Source organism: Galleria mellonella, unplaced genomic scaffold (genome assembly GCF_026898425.1).
Source record: "Galleria mellonella isolate WM207_F2 unplaced genomic scaffold, CSIRO_AGI_GalMel_v1 utg63, whole genome shotgun sequence".
NCBI classification, from domain to species: Eukaryota; Metazoa; Arthropoda; class Insecta; order Lepidoptera; family Pyralidae; genus Galleria; species Galleria mellonella.
The window spans coordinates 4,758,764-4,784,946 of NW_026442130.1; the positions used below are offsets into that span (position 1 = coordinate 4,758,764).

The following is a 26,183-nucleotide window of genomic DNA, read 5'->3' on the forward strand; positions in this document are numbered from 1 at the left end:
ATTACAATACAGAATGACTCACGATAGTTATTATACAACATAGATATTTGGTAATTATTTTCTATTATTATTTTCGAGTTCCACAGATATTTTTATAGCGGTTCTTTGTAAATTGAAGTAAGAGATATCAGATGCCGGAATATGCAGAACAATATCGGCACGATAACTTTTAAACAGGATTGTCAGGGATATAACATTTCGAAACAAGACAGGAATAAGTTTTAAGTGTTTTATCGGTTTCGTTTATAGGTATGTACGTATATGAAATAATTCTGTAAAAGTTTTGTAAGTAAACTGCGGGAGAAGCAAAAGTTTAAAACTTCTGTCATTTTGTATCCGTGTACAATACAATTGTAGCTTCTGAAGGAATGGATCGACTTTGTTTTTTAATTGGGAATGTTCTTTACAATGCTTTATGTAAGTCTATTCTGATTTGTTTCTTTTTTCTTAGCAATGTCGTGATTAATATTATTATGTTGTTTGTATGTATTAATATTACATTGTCCTAGTGGCATTCGGCAGGCGTTGTAAAGTCATGTAAAAAAGTGACCAACCCATTTCTACTCTGCTTGCTTATCCTTCGGGCCATGTCGGTCAATATAGTTTTTTTGCGGATCTCCTCATTTCGGATTTTTATCACGTAAAGAAACTCCGAACATTTCTTTCCATAACTCGTTGAGTTACTTGAAGCTCTTGCATACGTTATCCAGGTTTTAAAATAAAAGATTTTCAATATAATGTGCCTACGAAAGATCTTGTCTTTTGTCACAACTGAAGTCGTACTTTTTGTATGGAACTAAATGTATTTGTTTAAACCTAAGATTTTAACAATTTTTATGACGTTCATAATAATTATTTTCCTTCCCTTTCTAAGATAAAATAAAACCGTCATTATGTTTTTTTTTTACTAAACAAAGTATTCAAATTTTTTTTAATGGATGACAATGCAATGGTAAACTTGCCTGCTCTAACGGTATTCGATGACGGGGCACCAGTGAGGGAGGATAGATGAGATGAAAAGGCAGGTCAGGTAGCCTATCGTGATGAATACACTAGGAATTCAGCACGATGGTTTCTAGGAGGGACCACGTGGAGTTCGACCCGACAGAGTACATTGCTAGCAATAGGACGGGTTGTTCGCATTACTAACAATCCCTTCTTCTCTAGTATTCAAATGTTACCTTTGTGTATGTGTGATATGTAAATGTATAATTTTTTTATGCAACTTAAAATGGCAAACATGCTGACGGCCCACCTGATGGAATGTGGTAACCGTCGCCTATACACATGAGTAGTACCATGGACATAACAGTGTATACTGTTTCGCCCATGATACCCCTCATGCGTTGCCATTCCTGAGGACTGAGGTGTTATTCGTTTGTACCCTGTAAATTCATTGTCATATCCCACCCTTCAAATCGAAACACAGCCATGCAAACACAACTGCTTCACGGTAGAAACACAAATAGGACAGAGATGCCCAAGCAAACACCTTTTGTACAAAGTCTCCCTCTGGTGAATAAAACGCATAAATACCTACTATTATTTTATTTATGTATGATATTAGAATTACATGCTTACTCTTTACTAGGATTAGTTGATTGATAGCAGCTTATAGTTTATAAGACGTTAATTATAAGTAATTACTTACATAATTATGTACGTTTATCTATGTATGTATTATACTTACAGTATGTAGATATATCGTGTTAAATAGGTAATATGCCAGGGGCATGGTTACCAAACAAATTAACAATTTATCTTTTCAAACACGTGAAACATGACGTTTGCGCTTGTAATTTACATTGGGTTATTTTAATATCTTGTGAGATGAAGTAGTTCGTATTCGCTACCGCTTTATACAAACAGGTTTACGCTAAATATTTATGAACACTAGAAAATCAAAATACCTAAAAGTGAGAGAGGAAAATTCAATATTATTTACTTACTACATTCATATTAATAGTATTGCTTTATCAAATAGGCAGTTATTTTTTAAGTTTATTTATTAAATAAATCAATATGTTCACGACTATATCCTGATGAGATAGTTAGATACCATACCTTAACAACCGTTTACTGTCCACTGCTGAACATAGGCCTCCCACTATTGGGGGGTTTTACCAGTAGTTACCACGCTTAGCAGGCGGGTTGGCCACCACAGTTAGGCTTTGGTGATATTTAAAGAGGGACGCTGCTGCCCATTCCTCGACCATAAGGATGGCCTATTCTATGCCGGGACGACACTGCGAGGTTCATTGTAGACTAATAATCTTGTAATGGACGTTATATTCGTCATGCGTAATACATCTTGCCGAGCATATTTGAATCCAATTAAGCAGATGGCGAGCCTACCGCCGTTAGTAGTATAATTTTGTTAACGGAGTTTTCCATTACGGGCGAGTGAGTCGGAAATTTACACAGTTTCGGTCTCATAACCATTGGAGTAAGCCAGCTGTCACTACTAGATCACAACTTTACTTTATTTTGTTAAAATAATAATAATGATTTAATATAATTTGCCATCTCCTGTCTTTAAGAGGGGAGATGTGAATTTTCTAGAAATTAAAAAAATAATTATATTTGTTTTTCTGCACAGAGCAATGCCATATAATAATTTTATACTTCACCTGTACTCTATGCATTAATCATCATCATCATTTCAGTCATTATCCGTCCACTGCTAGATATAGGCCTTCCCCATAGACTGCCACACCATGCATTGTACATTTTTTTATTAATACTTTACACATATGACAATACTTTAGTGCTATATAACAGGGATGGCCAAACGGTTGACTGGTCGGTCGCGACTATTAGTGCAGTCGATCATGGCAAGGCAAAAATATAATATTTTGCTAATTTAGCGGAAGATACTCAGACGCAATGCTCACACTAATATAAATAAGTAGTTACTAAGAATAGTTTTCAGTTTTATGTTTTCCTTGTTTATAAAATAAAAAAAAAAATACTACAATACTACACAATTGTATATTATGTTGTTTCATTTGAGATTTCAAGAAGTATGTAGTTGTTAAATCGTACAGGGTTTCGTTAGTAAACAATAGATCTTGGGTCTAGTAAAGAGGACCACTTACCAGAGGGAGACTGTACAAAAGTCGATTGGTTTCAACCGCGAAGCAGTTGTGTTTGCATGGCTGTGTTTCGGTTTGAAGGGTGGGATATTGCGTGAATTTACTGGGTACAGAGGAATAACACCTGAGTGCTCAGGAATGGCAACGCATGGAGGGTATCATGGGCGAAACAGTATATTCTGTTGTCTCCATGGTACTGCTCATGTCTATAGGCGACGGCTACCACTTTCCATCAGGTGGGCCGTCAGCTTGTTTGCCATTCTAAGTTATATATATATATATATATATATATATAAAATAAGTCGGTCACCTCATCTATATGATGTCTTAATTTCAGTCTGTGTTTGTTATAAACAAATAAAAATTATCAGTGTCCTAAAAATTGTTTTCTTTATCCTCGTTTTTAACATTACACGCTTAATGTCATACACGCTTTAGGCTACAAGCGCATCAGGTCACTAGCAAGAGGATTTACGCAATCTGACATAATCGCATCTCGTCATTTACATATTTTGTCATAATTTTAGCTTGTCACCTACGCAGTTTGACACAATCGCAGCTCGTCTTATAAGCAGGTCATCATAATCGCAGCTTGAATTATACGCACCTCGTCACTTACAACATTAATGATGAACTATTAAATACGTTTATGATCAAATGTGTCCGTGACATGAGGCATGTAATCAATTTTCTGAGCTAATGTTGCTTTGCTTTTGTCTTTTTTATTCTATGATAAGCTGGTCTTGTTTATTTAGACGCCTCAATGAACATGAAATTTAGTCTCAAGTTATAATAATAATAATACTAAATCTTTTTATTTTAGCTTTATACCCATAGTTTAAAACATTGATTTAGTTTTTGCTGTCATAATGTTATAATTATTTTGATGAATAAATAAATAAATAGTTTGCTTTCATTACGATATTTTTTTTTATTCCACTGAGGTGGCAAACAAGCATACGACTCACTTGATGGTAAGATAGTATCGTAGCCTATAAATGCTTACAATACCAGGGGTATTCCACACGCGTTGCCGATCTTAAAGAAACCTCTTTACCCCCCTTTTGAAGAACCCCATGGTCTAGTCTCTTGGACTCGACAGCAGCTTATTCTATAACCTGAGCATTCGTGAGAGAAATCATCTATTTTAATGTATTGTAAAGAGTTTTCGTTAAACAGAGAGTAAAGAAGAAACAATATAATTTTACAAATAAGTACGTTTTAATTTGGTCAAAAATAAGGGAAAAAAATTAATAAGATATAATATTTTTTTTACGCAACTTAGAAGCAAAGCAAGCTGACGGCCCACCTGTCGGAAAGTGGTAACCATCGCCTATGGACATGAGTAGTACCATGGACATAACAGAGTATACTGTTTCATCCATAATAACCCTATGCGTTTTCATTCCTGAGGACTCAGATGTTATTCCTTGGTACCCTGTAAATTCACTGCCCTTCAAACCGAAACACAGTCATGCAAACACAACTGCTTCACGGTAGATACAAGAATGGGAGTCATCTTTGTTTGTCGTTTTTTATTATACAAAAATTTTAATTGTATCATTCGTTGTATTTTATTCATGTCTTGCGATATAATTGGATCATATTCGTTAAAAAGATTTTTTTTTAAAAGAACGAAATATTTACAAACGCATCTGTCTGTATTGTGTTTGAAGGTCAGTGAAACCATGTTTATTGGAGTCCAAATAACAATATATTGTTTTGTTATTGAGAGTTGTTGTTACGCTATAAAGTGTGTTTCAATACAAGGGTAACAATGTGAACCAAACACACCTTAGCAATTTTTACATTTTTAAGAGTTTTTCGTTAATATTTTAAACACTTTTTCGTAAATATAGTGTTTACACTATATTAGTTATAATATATAATAGAAAATTATATGTAAATTATAAAGTCTAATTATTTACATATTTAAAAATGAAACGTTTACAATGAAATATATTTAAATAGTTATAGATAAAAAAATTCTTTGAGATCACTGCCAGCTGGTAGGGTGGGTACCTGGGAGACTTGCTACATTTCCACGCTGAAAAGCTATGGAAATGCGTTGAGCAAAGTATAGGCCAGCCTTCTGGTCGTCAGAGGTATCTATATAATTATATGTTAATTCGCATAAAATTAATAGAAATACTGAACTTATATAAAACTTAAGTAATAGAAATAAATTAGTCTTAGCGCAGATGCTTAATGTTTGTCCAAACTTTATAATTTGAAATACGAATTTTGCTTGGCAACCGTAATATTGAACTGTAAGTAAAAGCTGGCAGCGTTATTTGTAGAAGCTAGTGAGGCAACGATTTCAATTTCAGAATTATTGGTCCATTTTTAAAATGCCCACGCATTAATACTAATCGCCTGGTGCTCAAACTAAAATATATAATAATAATAAATAACTTTTATTTAAGTAAACTTTTCCACGTAAAATAATTCACGAGACAGGCTTTGTCTAGTGTGGGATTATAGTTATATTGTACCATAGGCTAATTTTGTTTAAGGAGATAAAGTTATTTAATTATTTATTCTATTATTAATAAGAAGTATTTTTCATTCAATAATAATATAATAAAATTCAAAATTCAATAGTCATTTGTTATTATGAAACTACCGCCTAGTTCGGAATGCAATTTCAGCTGAGTAGACTAGGTAATAAACACAGCTTTTTTTTCTGTTTTCAAATAACAGTTGCTCGTAAGTTTACAATAAAAAAAATACGAATGGATAAAATTACTATTACAAACTTCGTATTTATAAAAAGAAAGAAAATAAAAAGCTACCAAGCTACAATCAATCACAGTATTCTTGAACAGACCAGTCCCTATTAGAATCACCCGTTCACTAGTATGACGGATGATATAATCAGATGAAGAATATCTGGGGATAACCCAGTCCTCCTAGATAAGTGGCAAATGATAGATATGTTTTCGTTACCGAACGCATAAGGAAGAACAAGATACCGGACGTTGTTATCTTATTTTATCACATACCTACATGTAATAGGAAGAACGTATCTATCCATAAATACGTATGCGGCTTGTTCAGGTGTGGAGAACACCAATCTGAAATAAATTTTGAAAAGTACGCTTTTTTAAATTTACCTGACTGGTAATCCAATCCGAGATAACTTACTACCTCAAGACGATATTTTAATGGAAAATTTCACTTTAAACATTGTACCTATTTTTTTTTAATGGATGACAATGGAATTGTTGCCCCGCTTATGCTGTCGGTATACACCTAAGGGGCACCAGTGAGGGATGATAGGTGAGAATGAAAGCAGGTCAGTTAGCCCACCGTGATGAATACACCTGGAATTCAGCATGATGGTTTCCAGGTGGGACCACATGGAGGTCGACCTGATAGGATATATTGCTATGGGATTGGACTGGTAGTCTGCATTACTAATAATCCCTCTTCCCACTTTGTACCTATTAATAGTAATAATTATTTTGTTATTTTGATGTTAGTTTAGTTTTTTTTATTTAATATATATTTATAGAGTAAAATATGCTATACATTAAGCACAGTAAATAATTTCTATGTAACAAATGCTTACAATACAAAAATAATGTATTTTCAATTTGCATAAATTTACTTAACCAATTGTTTGCTGTAACGTACCTCAATACACGAGTTAATCTATTATAGCAAACATTAACATATAATTAACGGATTAAAAAATATATATATATATATATATATATATATATATATATATATATATATATATATATATATATATATATATATATACTAAATTATCATTATGGAACGAAATAAATGGAAGAATACATAATATTATATTGTTCAATTTTCGTGTGACCACCCGAAATTTCATATGCACTTTAAAATTTATCCTAAAGTGCCAAAAATATATTTGAAGCATCTTTCATAAAATGGGTACGTGATGCTTGGATATTACTATATTTTCACACAGTTTTCTTCGTATATACATACATATATATCTTATAGAGGCATTCTGTATGCAGCTACTAACGTATTAATAAATTTGAGTGTAGTAAACCTTATGTGTAGACACTTAATAGATTTACCCTTTTCTAAACGAAGGACGGTATGTAGTCTTGCGTCATATAAAAGATGATATCTAAATCACAATAGATCGCTTCCAAATAGATTGTTACCAACCGGTCGCTTTATAGAAGCTACTATTGAAGCGAGGACTTTAATTTTCTGAGTTATTGGCCCATTCACTTGTCATGCGATAATTATGTAGTGTTTCCTTCTAGCTGGCAATATTTCATACGCGTAACGGTCCACGTCGCTGTTGGACGCGCAGTGGGCGTCCTGATTTGTTCGTCTATAATATTCATTACTTAGAGGTATATAACACTATGAAACTTACCAGAGGGAGACTTTGTACAAAAGTCGTTTGCTTGGGTACCTCTGTCCCATTCGTGTTTCAACCGTGAAGCAGTTGTGTTCGCATGGCTGTATTTCAGTTTGAAGGGTGGGATATGGTGTGAATTTACTGGGTATAGAGGAATAACACCTGAGTCCTCAGGAATGGCAACGCATGGGGGTTATCATGGGCGAAATAGTATAGTCTGTTATGTCCATGGTAATACTCATGTCTATAGGTGACGCTTACCACTTTCCATTCTAAGTTGTATAAAAAAAATGTTACATATATATATATATATATATATATATATATATATATATATATATATATATATATATATATATATAAAGTACTCTTCGTATGTAATATATATTTATATATTGTATATAAATATATATTACATGATCGAAGCTGCTGGATTCAGCTTGTTTAGATTAGATTCAGAACTTATAGTTCTTGATCGCAATAAAATTCTTCTATTAAACAATAATCACTCTAATCGTTATAATAAACATCAATTTAAAATTCTAAATTAAAAGGTAGATTTAGGGAATTGCATAAAACCATAATTAAACCATTATCAAGTACTTTTCCTTTGCAATTAAACGAATCGTTAAATGGAAATATATTAAATCAATTAGTTGGTAAATTGGATATGTTGTTTCAATTACAATTTGTAATCGTTACATAACAAGTCGTGATCATTTGTAACGTTCGTGGCATTTGGAAAAATATGATGATTGGATTCATAAATTACATTGGAGGTATTAAGAATTAAATTGACCTATTACTTAATTAAGTAACAAGTATACTTAATTATGTATACTTATTTTTCTTCTGCTTTGCCTTTCCCCATTAAAGATTAGGTAAGCAAAATCAAAAGTAAATTCTAGCTATTTTTTTATTATACCATTGTATGTACGAGGTCTGTCCGGAAAGTTCGTATAAAAGTGTTCTGGAATGCGAGAAAGAGGAGTGGGGAGGCCAGGTAAGCGCAGGACCCCTTCCTTATGTCCCTAACAATGCTTCAGTTCTGGTCTGACTGCCGTGCGGTGCGAACTGGCTTGTCACGCCATCTGTGAAGTTACCTCTTAACGAAACCCCGTCGGCATGGAGCCCGCTTCCGTTGAAGAGCAGCGCGTCGTAATCAAGTTTCTCTCGAAACTCGGCAAGAATGGCCGTGAAATTTTTGCCGATCTCAGAACAGTTTATGGGGATGATGCTGTGAAGGAACCAACCGTCCACAAGTGGCTAAAAAGATTCAGAGAGGGCCGAGAAAGCGTTCAAGATGACCCACGTTCAGGACGTCCTTCCACTTCACATTCCGACGAAAACGTGGAAAGAATTCGAACTTGTGTTAATGGGGACCGTCGTTTAACGGTCAGACAGTCGTGTGGCACGAGTTCGTCCAGAATTGGCGCGAGAGGGGCGTTGGATTCTTCACCACGACAATGCCCCTGCCCACACCTCTCTTGTTGTCCGTGAGTTTTTGAGTAAAAATTCCATTACGGTGACCGAACACCCCCCTATTCGCCGGATTTGGCCCCGTGTGACTTCTTCTTGTTCCCAAAAACCAAATTGGTACTTCGGGGGCGGCATTTGGGGGACATAAATGAGATAAAAAAAGCTACGACGGGGCAGCTGAGAAACCTACAACCAGAGGACTTTCAAGGAGCCTTCTCACAGTGGAAACGGCGTTGGCACAAGTGCATTATGTCACAGGGGGAGTACTTTGAAGGGGATAAAATTGATTTACCTGAATAATTGTAAAATAAAATTTTTAAAAAACTTTTATACGTACTTTCCGGACAAACCTCGTACATAAGGATAGAGGTCTTTGCTATACTATTTTTTAAGCAACTGAGAAAAATTTATTCGCCAATTCTTTTGTAATTGACAAGATTAATGCCTAATAATTTGAATTTGTCACGATTGAACTATTTATTTGACGTGTTGAAAGAAAGAAATATTTATTTAGTGCTTAATTCGACATTTTAATTCGACATTCATTACAAGTTGTTGAAGAACAGTCAAATTAAAAGTATTCTACCCGCAATTAACAAGCGTGTATGAATAGATTGATGAATGTGGAGGAAGCGAAAGAGGTCTGTTTGAATTGGAGCATTTGGCGTTCCATTGTCTCTGCCTACCACAATGGGAGACAGGCGTGACGGGTATGTATGTATGTATGAAGTCGTTATTTTATAAAAATAATTGCATAGTACTACGATTATGTTTATAAATAAAAAGTGAGTGCATATCAAAAGGATGTTGATGCTAAAATGTCTTAGTTCTATTCAGTGTTTTACTCTTTTAAGGGCAAAGCAACAAACTGAGTTGTGACCATTTTGTGTTACTATGGCATACGTATGAAGGAAAGGAAAGAAAGGAAATTGTTAGTTTATATATTTTGTTTTTTTTTGTTTTGTTTTGTTTTTTTTTTATTTTCATTCTTTTATCTCTTTTACTGTGTATTATGTGTGTGTTTTTTTTATTGTAACTTGTGTGCTGTAAGTAATGTAAATAAATTATCTATTTATTCATTATATGGTAGGTATCACAAGAAAATAACAAGTTGATTCAATGTATTTTTATTTTGAATTCGTTTTAAAATAAAATCGAGCGAGTGAAGCGATACCAAATGCTGCACAAATGTGTACATTTCTTATTCTTGTAATATAATATTAAACCATGTAGCTATTTTGCAATTCCAATGGACGCGGGAATACTACTTCCACAGCTGTCCCAAATTATAAAAATCTTTATAAGAATATCGCAAACGTTGTTTACTGTGTGAAAAAGGACTCGACTAACATATACTGTTTTCGCAGATTATATATGTAGCTCCTTAGATTATATAGATGGAGCATCGAGTCTCAAAAACGGGTCAACTTTATGTCAGGTAATTGTCAAATTAGCTGACTTGTTTTTTATCAGTGTTCTGTTCTATATACTTACGCATATAATGTAATATCTATCTATCTATTATATATTTAATTATTTTATAAATAAATAAGTTTTTACACATTAAAAAGATGCAAAAATGTTAAAATATATATAAAAGTTATAAAGGAAACACTCATAACTATTTATCACGCAAAATTGTATGACAAAGTTGACCCGCTTTTCTTGAAACATTTGTATGGAGACACTATATCTATATAATCTAAGAGTAGTTCTTACTTTTTATCCTTACTAATATATTAATAAGAAATTTCCTATTCAGGTACTAGATAAGATCGACAAGTACATAAGCAACTTTTTGTTTAATTTATTTATCTTATGCCGGTCACGTAGACTAAGCTACTGTTAAAAGCTGCTATACCATACGATACGTATAGTAACGTATTATACCTACCAGGTTAAATACTTAACCTCAACAACGGTTCAATCAGACAGTTAACTACGTTTAAAAGAGATTTAGAAATACCAGCTGTCTATTTCCCATTTTGAAATACAAGATTAATATTAGCAATTAAATATTTTCAACTGTATACCTCTAATAACATTGTTTTGGCGTGATTTAGAAATTTTAGGCTTTATATGTCTGTTATGTATTTACGGCGAACTGCCCATATTAACTCCTTTATATATGTTTTTTTGTAGGCTTACTTTTAGAACTTTTTAATTTATAATTTTGATATGTCTTGTATCTTTGATTTGTTTTTCTTGGTCGCTGTGTAATATATTTTTTTCGAAAAATTCATTTATCATCGCACCACAATCCACCGCTTCGTAATAATGCCCTTTAAATAAAGATAAAATAAGAGTAGGTTTTAAATGTTTACTCGGTAGACTTTTATGGCGTGAAGATATGAACAAATAGAAGTAGTTTTAAATCAGCAGTCTTTCACGAGAACAGCATACACGTAGAGTTATTATTGTTTACTAAGTATAATATGAATTACGTATACGTTGCAGGCGCTATGGTACAGTTGTTTAGCTAATAGCGGTATACAATGTAGTCCATTCGCCGTGTCGATTATGTACGCCAACAATTCTCAATAGTTTTGAATTTTACCGTATCTTTTTTGTTTCACACATATTTTAATACTTAATGATAGGTACAACTTCGTTTATGTAGTGGTCAGTGCTTAGTGAATTAAATGATTGATATGTAGTCTGGGTATCCCAGGATTGATATGTCGTGAATATTTGTAAATTATAAAATTTATTTTTAGCTCTCTTGTTTCTTCACACTTTTCAATTTCTTTTATAAATAAATGTTTCTTTTTTTATCAAATTCGGCATCATCATGACCTAATCTCTTATTCTCACCTCATGGATGGTCTCCATCTACTGTGTATGCCTGCATGGCAACGCTACATTACATAGTAAATGCCCTATACAAACAAACATATAAAGTAATACAAATGTTTTCTAAACATTTATTATTAGCTGAGAACACGGGTTTATTTAATAGCTTACGTTAGAAAATATAACCTCCGTTCTAATTTTAAGTTTTTTAAACTACCCGTTATTCGTAATAACTATAACCTTATACATACTCATTTTAGCTATTGAAGTGTTTTGTTATTGTCTTTTAAATAAAAAAAAAGTAACGTAAAAGACAAAGACAAAATACTTCAATAGCTAAAATGGGTTTATGAGAGGGTATAGGAGGAGAGAGATTTTGTCTGTGTGAATTAGTACATACAGTATCTGGTATATCGTCTATCCGTTTATAGTTTCATTTATTTCCTTTCAGCCGTGATTGTGTAATAAATATACAAACATGTTAACATATTATATTAAATTCAATTGTATTTTTATTACTAATTTTTGCGTGGATCGAACCCGATCGAACGATCGGAAGGCGTGGTAGTGCGTTAACTACACCAACACCGCCAAGGTCGTGAATGATTTAATTAAAAATTTCTCACGGCCGTCCAAGTCCCTCGCATGTTAATTACTGGCGTGTAAATTAGATATTACGCTCTCATGAATATTCGTTGTATAATGGCGCTCGTTATTTCGGATCATACTTTCCTATTTACTTAGAAATGCTTACTGATAATGCGAAATTATTCTGCTCGTTACATTTCAAATGCCAAGCTGATTTGTTTGAAATTGTCATAGTTGGGTATTAGATTATGTATCACAGCGGGACTTGATCAATTGATTATTTAGTACAGGTATTATTTATAGTGAATTATGTAGGTTATTTATTTATATTTTGGCACATATTAAAATATGTCTATAGGCTGGATTTAATGCCTGATGGCATTCTCTACTATTTAACCGTTACGCTAAACAGAGAGAGTTAATGGCGGTGCATTAATTTAACCCAGAACAAAGACAATTTGTAAATTAAACTAACTTCTATACAGTTATATAAATATAACTTCTACTTTTAGATGTTTTTTTTTTAATGGGTGAAATTGAAACGATAACCTTGCCTGTGCTATCGATATATGCTGTCGGGGCACCAGTGATAGCATGAAAGAAGGTCTGTTGATTCATCGTGAAGAATATGACAAGAATTAAACACGGTAGTTTTCGGGGGCAACTGTGTATTGGTCGATCTGGTAGAGTATCTATATTGTCAGAGGCTGTTAGATCCAATTATCAACAATCCCTTTCCCCCCACGTTCAGATGGTTGCGGATTCGTTCCTATACGAGGTCTGTCCGGAAAGTTCGTATAAAAGTGTTCTGGAATGCGAGAAAGAGGAGTGGGGAGGCCAGGTAAGCGCAGGACCCCTTCCTTATGTCCCTAACAATGCTTCAGTTCTGGTCTGACCGCCGTGCGGTGCGAACTGGCTTGTCACGCCATCTGTGAAGTTACCTCTTAACGAAACCCCGTCGGCATGGAGCCCGCTTCCGTTGAAGAGCAGCGCGTCGTAATCAAGTTTCTCTCGAAACTCGGCAAGAATGGCCGTGAAATTTTTGCCGATCTCAGAACAGTTTATGGGGATGATGCTGTGAAGGAACCAACCGTCCACAAGTGGCTAAAAAGATTCAGAGAGGGCCGAGAAAGAGTTCGATGTTCGGGGGATTGTCCATCAAGAATTCGTCCCTCCAGGCCAGACAGTTGATGGAAAATTCTACGTCGATGTGCTCAGACGCCTCAAAGCTCGTGTAGCACGAGTTCGTCCAGAATTGGCGCGAGAGGGGCGTTGGATTCATCACCACGACAATGCCCCTGCCCACACCTCTCTTGTTGTCCGTGAGTTTTTGAGTAAAAATTCCATTACGGTGACCGAACACCCCCCCTATTCGCCGGATTTGGCCCCGTGTGACTTCTTCTTGTTCCCAAAAACCAAATTGGTACTTCGGGGGCGGCATTTGGGGGACATAAATGAGATAAAAAAAGCTACGACGGGGCAGCTGAGAAACCTACAACCAGAGGACTTTCAAGGAGCCTTCTCACAGTGGAAACGGCGTTGGCACAAGTGCATTATGTCACAGGGGGAGTACTTTGAAGGGGATAAAATTGATTTACCTGAATGATTGTAAAATAAAATTTTTAAAAAACTTTTATACGTACTTTCCGGACAAACCTCGTATAGTACAGTACAGTACGATACAGTAATTTTTGTTTTTATAAGTTTTTATTTGTTTTCTTTTTTTTTTGGGCGTTTTAAGTAATGAATATGTAGAAAAAATTTAATAACATCTCAGTACTTAGTTTGGGATAGGATTATTAGTAATTTATATCATTTATTATTCAAGAAGTTTTTATAATTTACTATAATATAAAATATTATCTTTACCGTCTGTGATTTTGGCAGATCCTATAATAAATTATATAACATACGTATTACAATTAAAAATAATAAAAATGGCTACTATCGCACAAAGAAAAAAATTAAAAACGAAGAAAAATAATTGTAAAATATTCCCGTTATATGTTTGCATAAAAATTAACACATTTTCATTATTATGTCATATTTTCATTGGTGCTATACCGATTTTAGTTGTCCTTTTTGCAACCGATTGAATTTGCTGATGATGGCATCAGGAGAAATGGGATGGGAGCTACTGTTTATGGAGAGGGCCATAGCCCTTTCAGATTATATGATATCCGAAACGAGGATATCATCAAAAGAGCCAAAGTAACCGACACAGCCCGTAGGATAAGCAATCTGAAATGGCAATGAGATGGTCACGTAGTTCAAAGAATCGACAACTGATGAGGAAGAGTGGTGACCTTGTACGGCAAACGCAGTGTAGAACGACACCCTCCCACTTGATCGCAACGAATCAGTGGATGCAGCTCAGGACCGTTCCTTGTGGCAGTCTATGAGGAAGGCCTATGTTCTGCAATGGGCAGATAATGGCAGAAATGATGGTGGTAATGATTAATGAACTTACTGTACTTTTATGCAGCTAAAGTGTTAAATTATTATAATTTTTGTACGTACATAGAATCGTAATTGTGTTTTCAGCAGCTGCAATTAGTTACTGATAATATTGTTATTCACTTCACGTAAGACCTTTTAAAGGTCATAAGGTTCTCTTATTAATATACATGACGTTATTTAGATAAAATACATAAAACATTGTAAAACTGTATTGCACATGATAACCCCTAACCTGTCACTATTATCGCAACTCGGGACATAATAAAATCTAATTAATAACAATTAACGCCTTTGGTTTTATATTAATTTCGACATTATGTCGTTTCAAATAGGTACCTACATGCCATTATAATTTTTACACGTTTTCAATCGACTTCCGAAGAGAAGAAGGTTCTTAATTCAATTCTATTTTTTTTTTGGAGACCTATTTTAGTTTTGTACAAGTAAAGATCAATTTTTTTTTTAATAAGATACAAGCCATGTTATTGGTTGATAATGTAGCTTTTCTATATGTTCAAAGCTACGGTTGAGAATATTGATGAAAGAATAATTTAGGTTTAAAATTAGTTGAGTTTATCCATTAAAAACCAATTAAACCATTCCTTTTTTAACATTAGATATATTTATTTAACCCCACCCATCATGATTTTGTTTTTATAAATAACAATGGCTTTTTCTAACGTTTACAATTTACCTCTTTTATTGGTTAAAAAAATAAAGTGTTGAGATGGCGATAAATAACAAATATGAATGTGCATTAGGCGATCATAAATGACCAAGGGTACAGATAAAATTAATTCTTTCCACGTGTAAAGACGTCTGGCAACAGATAATCCCGCCGATATACTACCTCGCCTCGGGCCCTTTTACGCTTAACTGGTTATTAGTATCCACAAGATGAGGGACCCGAATCCATCCAAATCAATTTACGTTTTCCTTCCACAAAGAATATATTATTCCTTCGAGTAGACTAGGCGCGCAGCGTTATATATCCCTGTCAAGTTGGCACGCTTGTCTCTTTTACTTGTATTGAAAAGTTCTTTAGAGTGAAAAAGACGAATATATTTAAAATGTTCATCCACGAGATTCCTCGTACAATAACGCTGCAGTCTTAGACATAAGAGGATTTTCAATAAGCGGCAATCCATGTATGTTTATGTCTAGATTACGAAGCCATCGCTCATTTTGTAATCTTGACTGTCACACATTTTCTTGATGGAGATTTAGTAAAATAATATTGTAGATAACCCATACAGCGTAAACAAATCCTTACTAAGATTATAAATGTAAAAGCGAGTTTATTTGTTTATTACCTCTTAGCATCTTAATGACTTAACCGATAACTAAAAAAAATTGTTATACACGTACTATATGAGATAAACAAGGGCATAGGCTACTTTTAGCCTAGTCAGTGAACATATTCCGATCACGCGGACGTAGTCGCGGATAAAAGCTATTTAGAAGATAGAAGGTACTACTTACTCGCTTTACTAAAATAACAATAAACTAAAAACAAATGTTCGTAAATAATTTAGAAAATTGACAAAAACAGCATTACTGATGATATTTTCGAAAGGGTCAAGAGTGGGATGCTGTTTACAAGCAGTAAATAGCTTTTGCAATTTCAAGGCAAGTAGTTGATTGCGTCATTTATCACTATGTCATGTGGAACATAAACATAAAATAAATTTACGTACCTAAATAAAAAGTCGTAAAAATTCAAAAATTACTGGCCTTGTATCTTTTATGTGTTCTTTTAGTTATTCTAAAGCACAAATGTCTATGCACATATTTATTTATATGTGTCTCTAGATGTAGATCAGTTTTGTTGTTAGTGAAACTTAAAACTTTTTTTATACTGTTTAATACTAGTCTATTACTCTATGGATTTTGAATCTGTTGTATTGTTGTCCCTATGTAATATATAATTAAATTGTATGTCAGCAAGAAATAGAGTTTCTGTTTTAAGTTTAATAAATAATAATTGTAATTTTATTGCGACCCATGCGATTTTTTTAATATTATCATTATGTATTACAGCTCAAAGTATTAATACACGATAATATAGCATTGACGGGCTTATTATTGGTTCATATAAATTACGGTAATTTGCGGGCGCAATAACGATTTTGTTCTGGCTAGGGTTACCACACTGTTCTTTTTTTTTTTTGTTGTGTTTGTGTTTTTTAGTTGGATTTGAGTGGCTTACAAAACAACAACATTATTTTTTATATGATTTAGAACACAGTAAACAAGCTAACGGTCCATCTGATGGGAAGTGGTAACCAGTTGAACTCAAACTTTTTTTTTATTAAAAAAGTCTTTATATTTTTTACAGGAATTCTCAAAGTTGCTTAAGGTTTTTAGTCGTTATTGTTAAACCAAGTAGTCTTTTGAAATATGTTCTCGATCTGTCTGCGATTTAGCCTTAAACTGGAACTTGTCTAATGTGGTGCCAAAGCGTCAAGCAATTAATGTGCATTATTAGGAAATAATAAAACAGTATTATTTCCTACTACACATTTGATGTAGATATGTGTACTTTTTGCTCTGTTGACATTAATCACTATCGGCCAAACAAGTTCTCGAACTTCTGAGCCCAATCTGTTACTTTTACTTCAAATGACACTTATAATACCCCATCGTTAGCCAATTTCCTTGTACGTTTTAATAGGAATAGGCAACTAATGATTAGAAAAGAATACAAGTAAGGAAATTGGTTTTATCTGTTTGGTGATAAGACGAAGCAAGAATACAATGTGTAATCGTTCTTTTTTATCATTGGGATACCTTAAGAGAGTCCCTTAATCCGAATAAGGGAACAACGCCTCTAATACCAATATAAAAGAAGGTAAATTTGAAATAAAATTTACCAACTTACCTGATTAACGTGACAATTATATCATCATTATATCGGCCTTTAACTGTCCACTGCTGAACATATGCCTCCCTCATAACGGGAGGGTTGTCAGTAGTTGCCATACTTAGCAGGTGGGTTGGTAACCGCAGTTAGGCTTTAGTGATATTTTAAGAGGAACGTGAGGAAGTGAGTGAGTGAAGTATTTACTTGAGAGTAGTAGGCTAATATATTTCTTTTATAGAAAGAAACCGAATCCTGTAGTGGGAGTTAATGGATAGTTATAGAGAAGATTCACACACATAAACATATACCGTGTTCATTGTGAGTTAAAAGCTGAGAAACATGAGAAATCCTTGAATTTACCCGAATTTAATTTCAATATCTCCGTATAAGTAATAAACTAAGTCGTTGATTATTGTCCGGGCTTCCCACTGTATATGGAGACCATAGTCGTAGCGGTATATTACATTACATCATTACGAGTTGTATGTTACGGTGAACGTGAGATAATCTAGCGAACATTATCGGTACATCACGACACGACAGATTAAGTTGTACGGGGTTTTCTGTCAACGCCGCTAAGGTGTTGCATTTACTCCCCGTGCCTTTTGTTCGGCGAGCCGCTTTGATGGTAGCTGAGTATTGTGAGTCACGTTTCCTGAAGTGGCGAGTGTTCCTTTTACGTGTATAAATAAATATTTGTTCCGTCCGACTTTAAGAGCGTTGTTTATAGTGTGTATTAGTGTCTCGTGAAGGCATAAGATAAATAATCCTCAAGCAATGAGGTCAAAATAAATTCAGTAGCTTTTACTGTAATTACAATTGATCGTATAGATGTTGTATAATTCGGGGCAATATTAATGTAATTATTTGAGCGTCTCTCGGGTATTTATGATAAGTATTGAAAAACGAGACCTTGGGTTCCTTGTCGTTGAACCCAAAACAACTTTTATCTAAATTATAAGGTATGTTTTAAGTATAGCGTTATAGTGTTGAATGGGTATGTAAGGTGTACAATACAAAAAGAAAAAAAAATGCTTAAAAAAAAGCTATTTTTCTTTTATTTTAATTTGGAGATAAAGACCAATTATTTTGCACATATAAACTAATATACTTATTCCGTTCCATGCATCATCTTCCATTAATAATAATACTGAACAGAGAACTATAATAAACTGTACAGAGAAAGTAACGAGCTAGGGAGTATTCAGAGTAGATAATGCGAAAAGATAGTGATGACGACATAGCACTTCATAAATGACATCTTAGAAAGACATAAAGTATAGGATAGCAGAGAATTTACTTTATGGTTTGACATGACGATAGTTGTTTCTTATTGCAATAATAAATATGAAGCTTTGATTTGTGGAATGTTTCTAGCTAGACATATATAGAATATGCTATATGAATATTTGTAAACAAATGAGCGTCGATTAGCTCTTTATTTGTCCGCCTCAGATATATATATTCAAACAAAATATTCCACACCATTTTCGGTGCCAAACAGATAACTTTTTGCCCAAAAAAGGACCCAAACAAATCATTGTTTGCCCCAATAAAGCTGTGTTTGTGCAGCCAGCTAATATCTTTTGTGAGTTGCGAGCATATTTCCGCGAAAGAAACCATTTTTCTTGTGCAAAGTGCACCTAGTCCGGGTTCGATGCTCGGGCAGAGTGCCAAGTAGCGCGCCCGGTCCGTAAATCACTGTACCAGGCTTGCAACGCATCGAGGAGCTCCCAATCAACCGTCCTATTGACAAACATACGACTCTAGTATAATGGAATCTGATGCGATTTATCTGCGGTCTTGATCCTTTTCAAATTCTTAGTGGGGATTTATTATTTTGCATTTTTACGTCGATTCTTACTAATTCAAAATATGTTATGATTAAACATATAACAAACTCGTCTATACTTCGTTGACTAAAGTAGATTTAGATTATTTGTAAAAATAATTGTATTCTTAAATTATATTATAATAATACAAATATGCAATTTTAATATATTGTATTAAATGTGTTTAAGTTTGTCGGTTGAAATGTTGTGTACATGTGTAATCATGCAGATATCGAATGTTAATCTATTAATGAATAAATATGTAGATTGAGTTTCTATAGCCGAGGCTTTTCTATAGAATTTTAAGAATAAGGTCGGTAACTCTTGACCTCCCTAATTTAATTGATGGTAATTATTTAACAGATAGTCCGCGTGTTTAATAATGATTTTTCAGCTAATTAAGTAGAAGAAACTGAAGACAATTTAGGGAAACTGAAGTCGATCGAGTTCAGTTTCTCTAAAGTGACTAACTGTTTTGGTATTCGTATAGTCAAGATCAGCTAGAATTGTGATACTCATAAATCTATTGTATATACAATATAGAGTCACAAAAAATATATTTCCAAGAAAAGAAGAGCCGTGAAACGATAAGCCAGGAGATAGAAGTTCTCCGTTGATTAAGTTGCGGAAAACGGCGTAATAAATTCAAATTTCAGATTTTTACCCACAGCATAATGATAATCCAGTACCAGTGCCGCATAAGCACGCGCGTCATAAAAAAATTACGACGAGTTATCAAAAGGGCGCAGTAAAGCCCGCATCGTCTACGTTATATCGGCTATAAACTGTCCTGAACGTAATCTGACTCCCTGTTGCGCTGTCTTCCTAGTCCTCGTATGACTATAAAGGACCGATAAATTACTTCTTTATTTTTAAAAAAATTCGTAATGTGTTATTAAAATATGTTTAGTCTTTTAGTTGTAATTGATTAATTAACAGTCAAACTACAAACGTTTATAAGATTGTATTATACTGTTTTCTGCGGCTTCACTCTTGTGAATTGATTTATTTAAACTTTATTGATCAAAAATGTGGTACAAAAGGCGGACTTAATTAATTCTTTACCAATTAACCTTTACGATGTGCAGAGATACTCTAAAATCTACGATATGGTTTATTGATGTATAAAATTTTATTCAATTTTAACATAAGCAGTCATTAAAATGTGATTGACTAATAAGTATTCAAATAAAATAATATACAAGTAAAACCCCTATTTTTATTTGTTCCTTACAAACTGTTTCTAGCTGTCAATTAAATTTTTTCTATAAATTTAACAGAACGTCTGTCGATTCAGCTTGTTTATAATATTAATAGGATTTCATTACGTAGGTAATCTGTGTTATACATATGTTCGAAGCTACGCAACCGTACAGCTCAGCATGTATATTAATTGCATGTTATGCACAATTGATGCGCGACAAATTTGTGTGTTATTTGGAAACCAAGTAGTATGCATCGAACCATCGCCGATTAGAAAGCATTTGGCGCGTATTCCCTAACATTTTTATTACCTTTTCACTAGTCTATCGTTTACAAATTAGTGTTAAACAGCGCGTAAGTACTTAGTTTTAAATGAACTCTGCTTTTACCACACTATATCTGATGTTTAATAAACTTTTACCACACCATTTCAATACCATACGGGAACCTGTTCTAACCAAAAAGAACAACCCCGTAAATGGTCCTTCGAGCCAGATCATGTACAGGGTTACTTTTTTCTTGTGCAGCTCTGAACATTTCTTGATATAACGAATGTTACTGGTTGTTTGATTAGAATTGTTTTGTTTAATTCCGCCACCATTAAGTATTATGTGTGACCGCCAACACTCGAAAGTTGACGAACACTATTACTTCAATCTTCAAATGCTGGCATTAGGCGTGGGTAATATCTGTATCACTCCAATATCTGTATATTGGGTATTCCACTGGATATTGACGGTGGAAAAAGGGTCATCATATATGTCGACATCGCTCATATCAGTTGTATATCTAAGTTCATTTCGACTGGGTGCCTCATTTCCATATTATATATTGTATAACCTCTATTTAATATATTCATTAATGAACCAATATATAGATATTATTGTATATTATCCATCCCTAGTTGGCAGTCACACCCATACTAATCGTAGCGGAATTAAACAAAATAATTCAAATCAAGTAACCAGTGATATCAACTTCCGTAAGATAAAATCTAGTCTCAGTAAAATACGTATATTTACTAATTTGCTAAAATCGAACTTCAGCTTTTTTTATATCGAGGCTGTAGTGTATTATGCTGATAAAGTGCTTAATCAATTACCTAGAAATTCATATACTATGATTACTTAGAAAGTAATTTAGGTCAATTTGTGAAATATACGAAGTACACACGCTTCCAATTACATATGTGACTAAATTGCTTTATCAGCGATTAGATGTATGTACGTAATGTTCCAATTCTGGGAAGTGAGGTAACTAATGACCGACTCGGCGTATAAACAACTAGATTCTGTCAGACAAATTAAGATAAAGCCATGCATTCATCAAACTGACAGAATACTAGATTTAATGTAGATAATGACACTAGTTACACTACATGTGACAGAGTTATTTATATATGTAACTCGACCAGTTCTTTTTTTAAATAAATCAATTAGAACTGATTTTTTTTTATCTTGTAGATCATTTTTATGGTATTTAGAACGCTAAACGAGCTGACTGATCACTTGATGGTAAACGGTAACCGACGCCCAAAGACATGTATAACACAATAAAATACTGTGACGTCAATGTTTATACTTCATGAATCGTCATTCCTGATGCTTGTAGTATCTTGTAATTTCACTGTTATATTCACCTTTCAAACTGAAACACAGCTATTGTTTGTTATCATAACAAAAAAAAAATGGAGATCCCTGCCTTAGTACTTTAATAAAATATAAATAAGGATGTAAAAGCGAAACTATGAATGACTAGTTATTTTCCACGGTTTCACCCACATAAGCCCATTAATCACTGTTCCCGTTGAAATTAAGTAGTGCTATCGTATTTCATATTATCAAGAGTTTTCAAAATTAGCGTGTATGCTTGATATGAATTATTAAAGTGAAAGAAGCTTGACATATAGATAGAGGACCGGATCATGAATCTTTTTCATTCGTCCTCCCTGCCTACCCCACAGAGAACTTACCGTGAAGATAGTTAAATTTACTTAATAACATAAGTAGACATATCGAAGCTTAAAATCATTTAGTTGGTGTAACAAATTGCCAACGAATAATATTTTAATCTATTCGCAAAAAAAAACACGTTCATTTCTTGCCAATTGCGTGGCAAGAGAGCGGAATTGATATAATAAATCGTGCTTTCGGTTACATTTATGTCTCATAAAATAGCGTTAGAATGTTTTTTTTTTTGTTAAGTTTTACAATTTCACATTAATTTAAGTTTTCACTTTCTTCAAGGCAAAGAATCATCCTAATTCTATTAATGTATTTTAGATATGAAAGTATGTAATCAGTTGTAACACGTGAGTGTATATACTCAATCGTACATCTATCTTTGGGAGTAAGCACGCACCCATACCTACTAGGTTTATGCTACGCTTTGTGAGTGTAACCGGCCTTATCTACGCTCTTTTATGGCCATTTTACGATTATAGCCTCTTTAAATTGGTTATAAATGCGAACGATATGAAATTTCTATATAGGTATAACTTTAAATGGATATGTTCATTTAAGCACTTACGGTTGTATATTAATTTTTATAGCGTCAGCGAGAGATGAGAACCCACGGTGTGGGCTTATTGTGTTTTGTTTGTCGTTTTTTTTCTTTTGTCGGTGCTAGCCCAGCCGTTCTCGGCGCGGTTGTGCCCCGTTAAGCTCGATGAAACGTACTGATCAATTTAAAATACTTGTGCACAGCATTGTGTTCAGTTCTTTTATAAAGCTAGCTATCCTTGGTATTGCTTTTTCCATGCTTGTCAATACATTTTTTTTTTGTTGACAGAGAGAAGATAGTGATAAGGCTATTTTGACCATATAAAAAGTAATGCTTTATTTAATGCCATCCGCATAGTCTCGAGGTTTAAAAGCGGTATGCATTAATTTGACAAAAAAAATATATTATTGATTATCCATAACACCCCCAAAAAATTTATAGTGTTTTAAAATAGCACCACGTAATCGAATACGATTTCGAGTGTATGATAACGTAATATGATAGTAAACATATCTGTCATTGATTTTTCTTTGCATTCTTGGTAGTACATTATTAAGCAGAATACTGTAAACAAAAGATTTCTTTATTCGAATAATTATTAATTACTAATTTTATTTTCCACTGCTAAATTATTGAAAACGTAGGCATCTAAATGACAGTATTGAATTTTAACCTCAAATCGTTAATTAAGATATTCATAAAATCGAAATAAGAACTTCAAAATGAAATACTTATAAATTTACATAAATAAAAATATGTTTATGTATGTACATCAAAATTATCTTCATAAAAGAAAATAAATGAAGCATTCACTATAGCATAGAAATCTATGAACATCTTGCAACCACTTTTTGCGTATTATGGGCCTTTTCGGTTAACGAATTAACGAACAGTTTATCCGATGTGTTTATAGTAGTATTTGTGCACACTGGCACAACACCATTTGTACATTTTCTTTCTTGGAAACAGTAAAAATTAACAAAAATAAAAATTCGTGTATAACACTAGACGATCGTTTACTTTCCCGTAACGTCATTGACGCAATATTGCTCAAAAATTGTAAATAGGCTAGATACGAAAGCCATTTCAATATGCTCTTGTATGAAACCTCATGCGGTGATCACTCGAATCCTTAATCTTAGTGATGTAAGAGAGATTGACGATAATAAAAAAGACCATTCCAGTACTAGAGAAGAAAAACTCGTAAAATATTATCAAGTCTCACCAGCGCGGTGATATTATCATTCTCTTGTTTTTTGGATCTTTGTTCGTCAGTGGGACGTTAATTGATAGTTATAAATATTTTTGCTGACATGTATATTGTTGTTTCAGGGCTACAATGGTGTGTGCGTGTGCGGGGCAGCGGGGGGCGGGCGCGGCGAGCCGGCGCGCATGGCGGCGCCAATGAGGGAGGGCGCGCCGGCCGGCGGAGCTCGCCCCGCGCCCCACGCGCACCCCGCCAATTTCGAGTACGATGACAACGAATGGGACATCGGCATCGGCGACCTCATCATAGACCTCGATGCCGACATAGAAAAGACTGACGAGGCGGGCGGCATGGCGGCGCGCGCCGAACCGGACGCGCAGCGCACCGCGCTCAAGATGAAGATCAAGCGTACCAAGCCTGGCACCAAGAGCTCCGAGGCAAAGCACGAGATTGTTAAGTCGAACGAAATGAACGGCGAGCCGAAACCGCCGCCGCCAGCAGCCGCCGCGCCGCCCGCCGCCGCTAAACGTGGCTCCGGTGGTCACCGGCGTGACAAGGCGCGAGACAAGCACCACCACCCACACCCACCCCACGACGTAAATGGAGTTGCGCGAGTTCCGCCACCGCCGAACGCGCCCGGTCCGCCCGCTGCGCCACCGCCTGCGCCGCTTGCAAGCGCGCTGGCCGCGCCGCCGACGCAAACCAAACCAGACTCGCGGCCATCACCCGCGCCGCGACTTGAACCCAAACCCACGACTCCCGCGCCGACAACGCCCGCGACGCCCGGGCCTGGGCCCGCGCCCTCGCCCGCTCCCGCTCCCGCGCCGCAGCTCCTCCAAGCGCCACAACCAACCACGAAACCGGAACCCGATGATTCGCGGCAACAAGAACAACATAGTTCGCAGCCCCCAGCAAAGAAACTTAAAACGGAACCTAAGGTAATGAACCATTTTATATTATATTATTATATTGAAATGATGGCTAATCTTGACGTGAACTTTCTACAGCTGTTAGATTAGCAAAGTATCAATCAATTATTAACAATTCTATTGTGAACGCGTTGCTCTCTTGTGTCAAAACTTTCTAGGTGGCTCTTCTAAAGTTACTATTACCCGGACGGTAGCTTTACGAAAGCTAGCATTTTAAAAAAGGTAGGTTTGGAATTTAAGCTCAGGATTTTTAAAATGCAGTCAAGAATTACATTGATTTCTACATGTTTTGGAAACGGCACAGTCTGCAATCAGGAGGAATGCTTATATTAACTGACTCCATCCACTATCTAAATTTTGACTTTGTTGTTGCTACTATTTATAACATATACCATATTTTTTATTGAATAAGTAATTGGAAAATCATGGTCAATGTTGTCTGTATATGCTCAAAATGGCGCGGCACATGCCGTGCTATAACAAAAGAAAACATAACACTGACGTATGACAACATACATTCCAAAAATTGAAGCAATTAGAGTTGAAATTAGAATTATATAAAGTATTATAATATTAAAATTGATAGCTTATTAAAGAAATACATAAAATAAGGCAATTTTAATGACCTAGTATTTCAAAATTCCGTAGGTAAAAGAAACGGCGAATCATTCTTAATGTAATTATCTGATCGAATCAATGTTGGCAGATAACAATAATCGCGTACTAATTGTGCGATTGCTCTTATCGCGTTTGTATCGGATTGTTTCGGAGTGTATTTAATTGTCCGGGCTTAGGGCTGTTTGCGAGCTTGATTGAGTGCAAACGGTCGCGGGGAGTAATCCACGCTGTCGCCCACCGCATCGGTT

The 26,183-nt window shown here is 34.7% G+C and overlaps 1 protein-coding gene across 6 annotated transcripts in view; it reads left to right on the forward strand.

Moving 5' to 3' along the window:
* LOC113521956 (zinc finger protein 608-like) overlaps positions 1-26,183 on the forward strand; it is a 148,382-nt gene that overhangs the window by 29,624 nt on the left and 92,575 nt on the right. For all 6 annotated transcript variants that reach the window (XM_026907641.3, XM_026907639.3, XM_026907640.3 and 3 more), the window contains one exon: positions 24,514-25,326. In XM_026907641.3, the coding sequence (XP_026763442.2) occupies positions 24,574-25,326 (753 nt within the window). In that variant the 5' untranslated portion in view covers positions 24,514-24,573. The remainder of the gene's footprint in view (positions 1-24,513; positions 25,327-26,183) is intronic.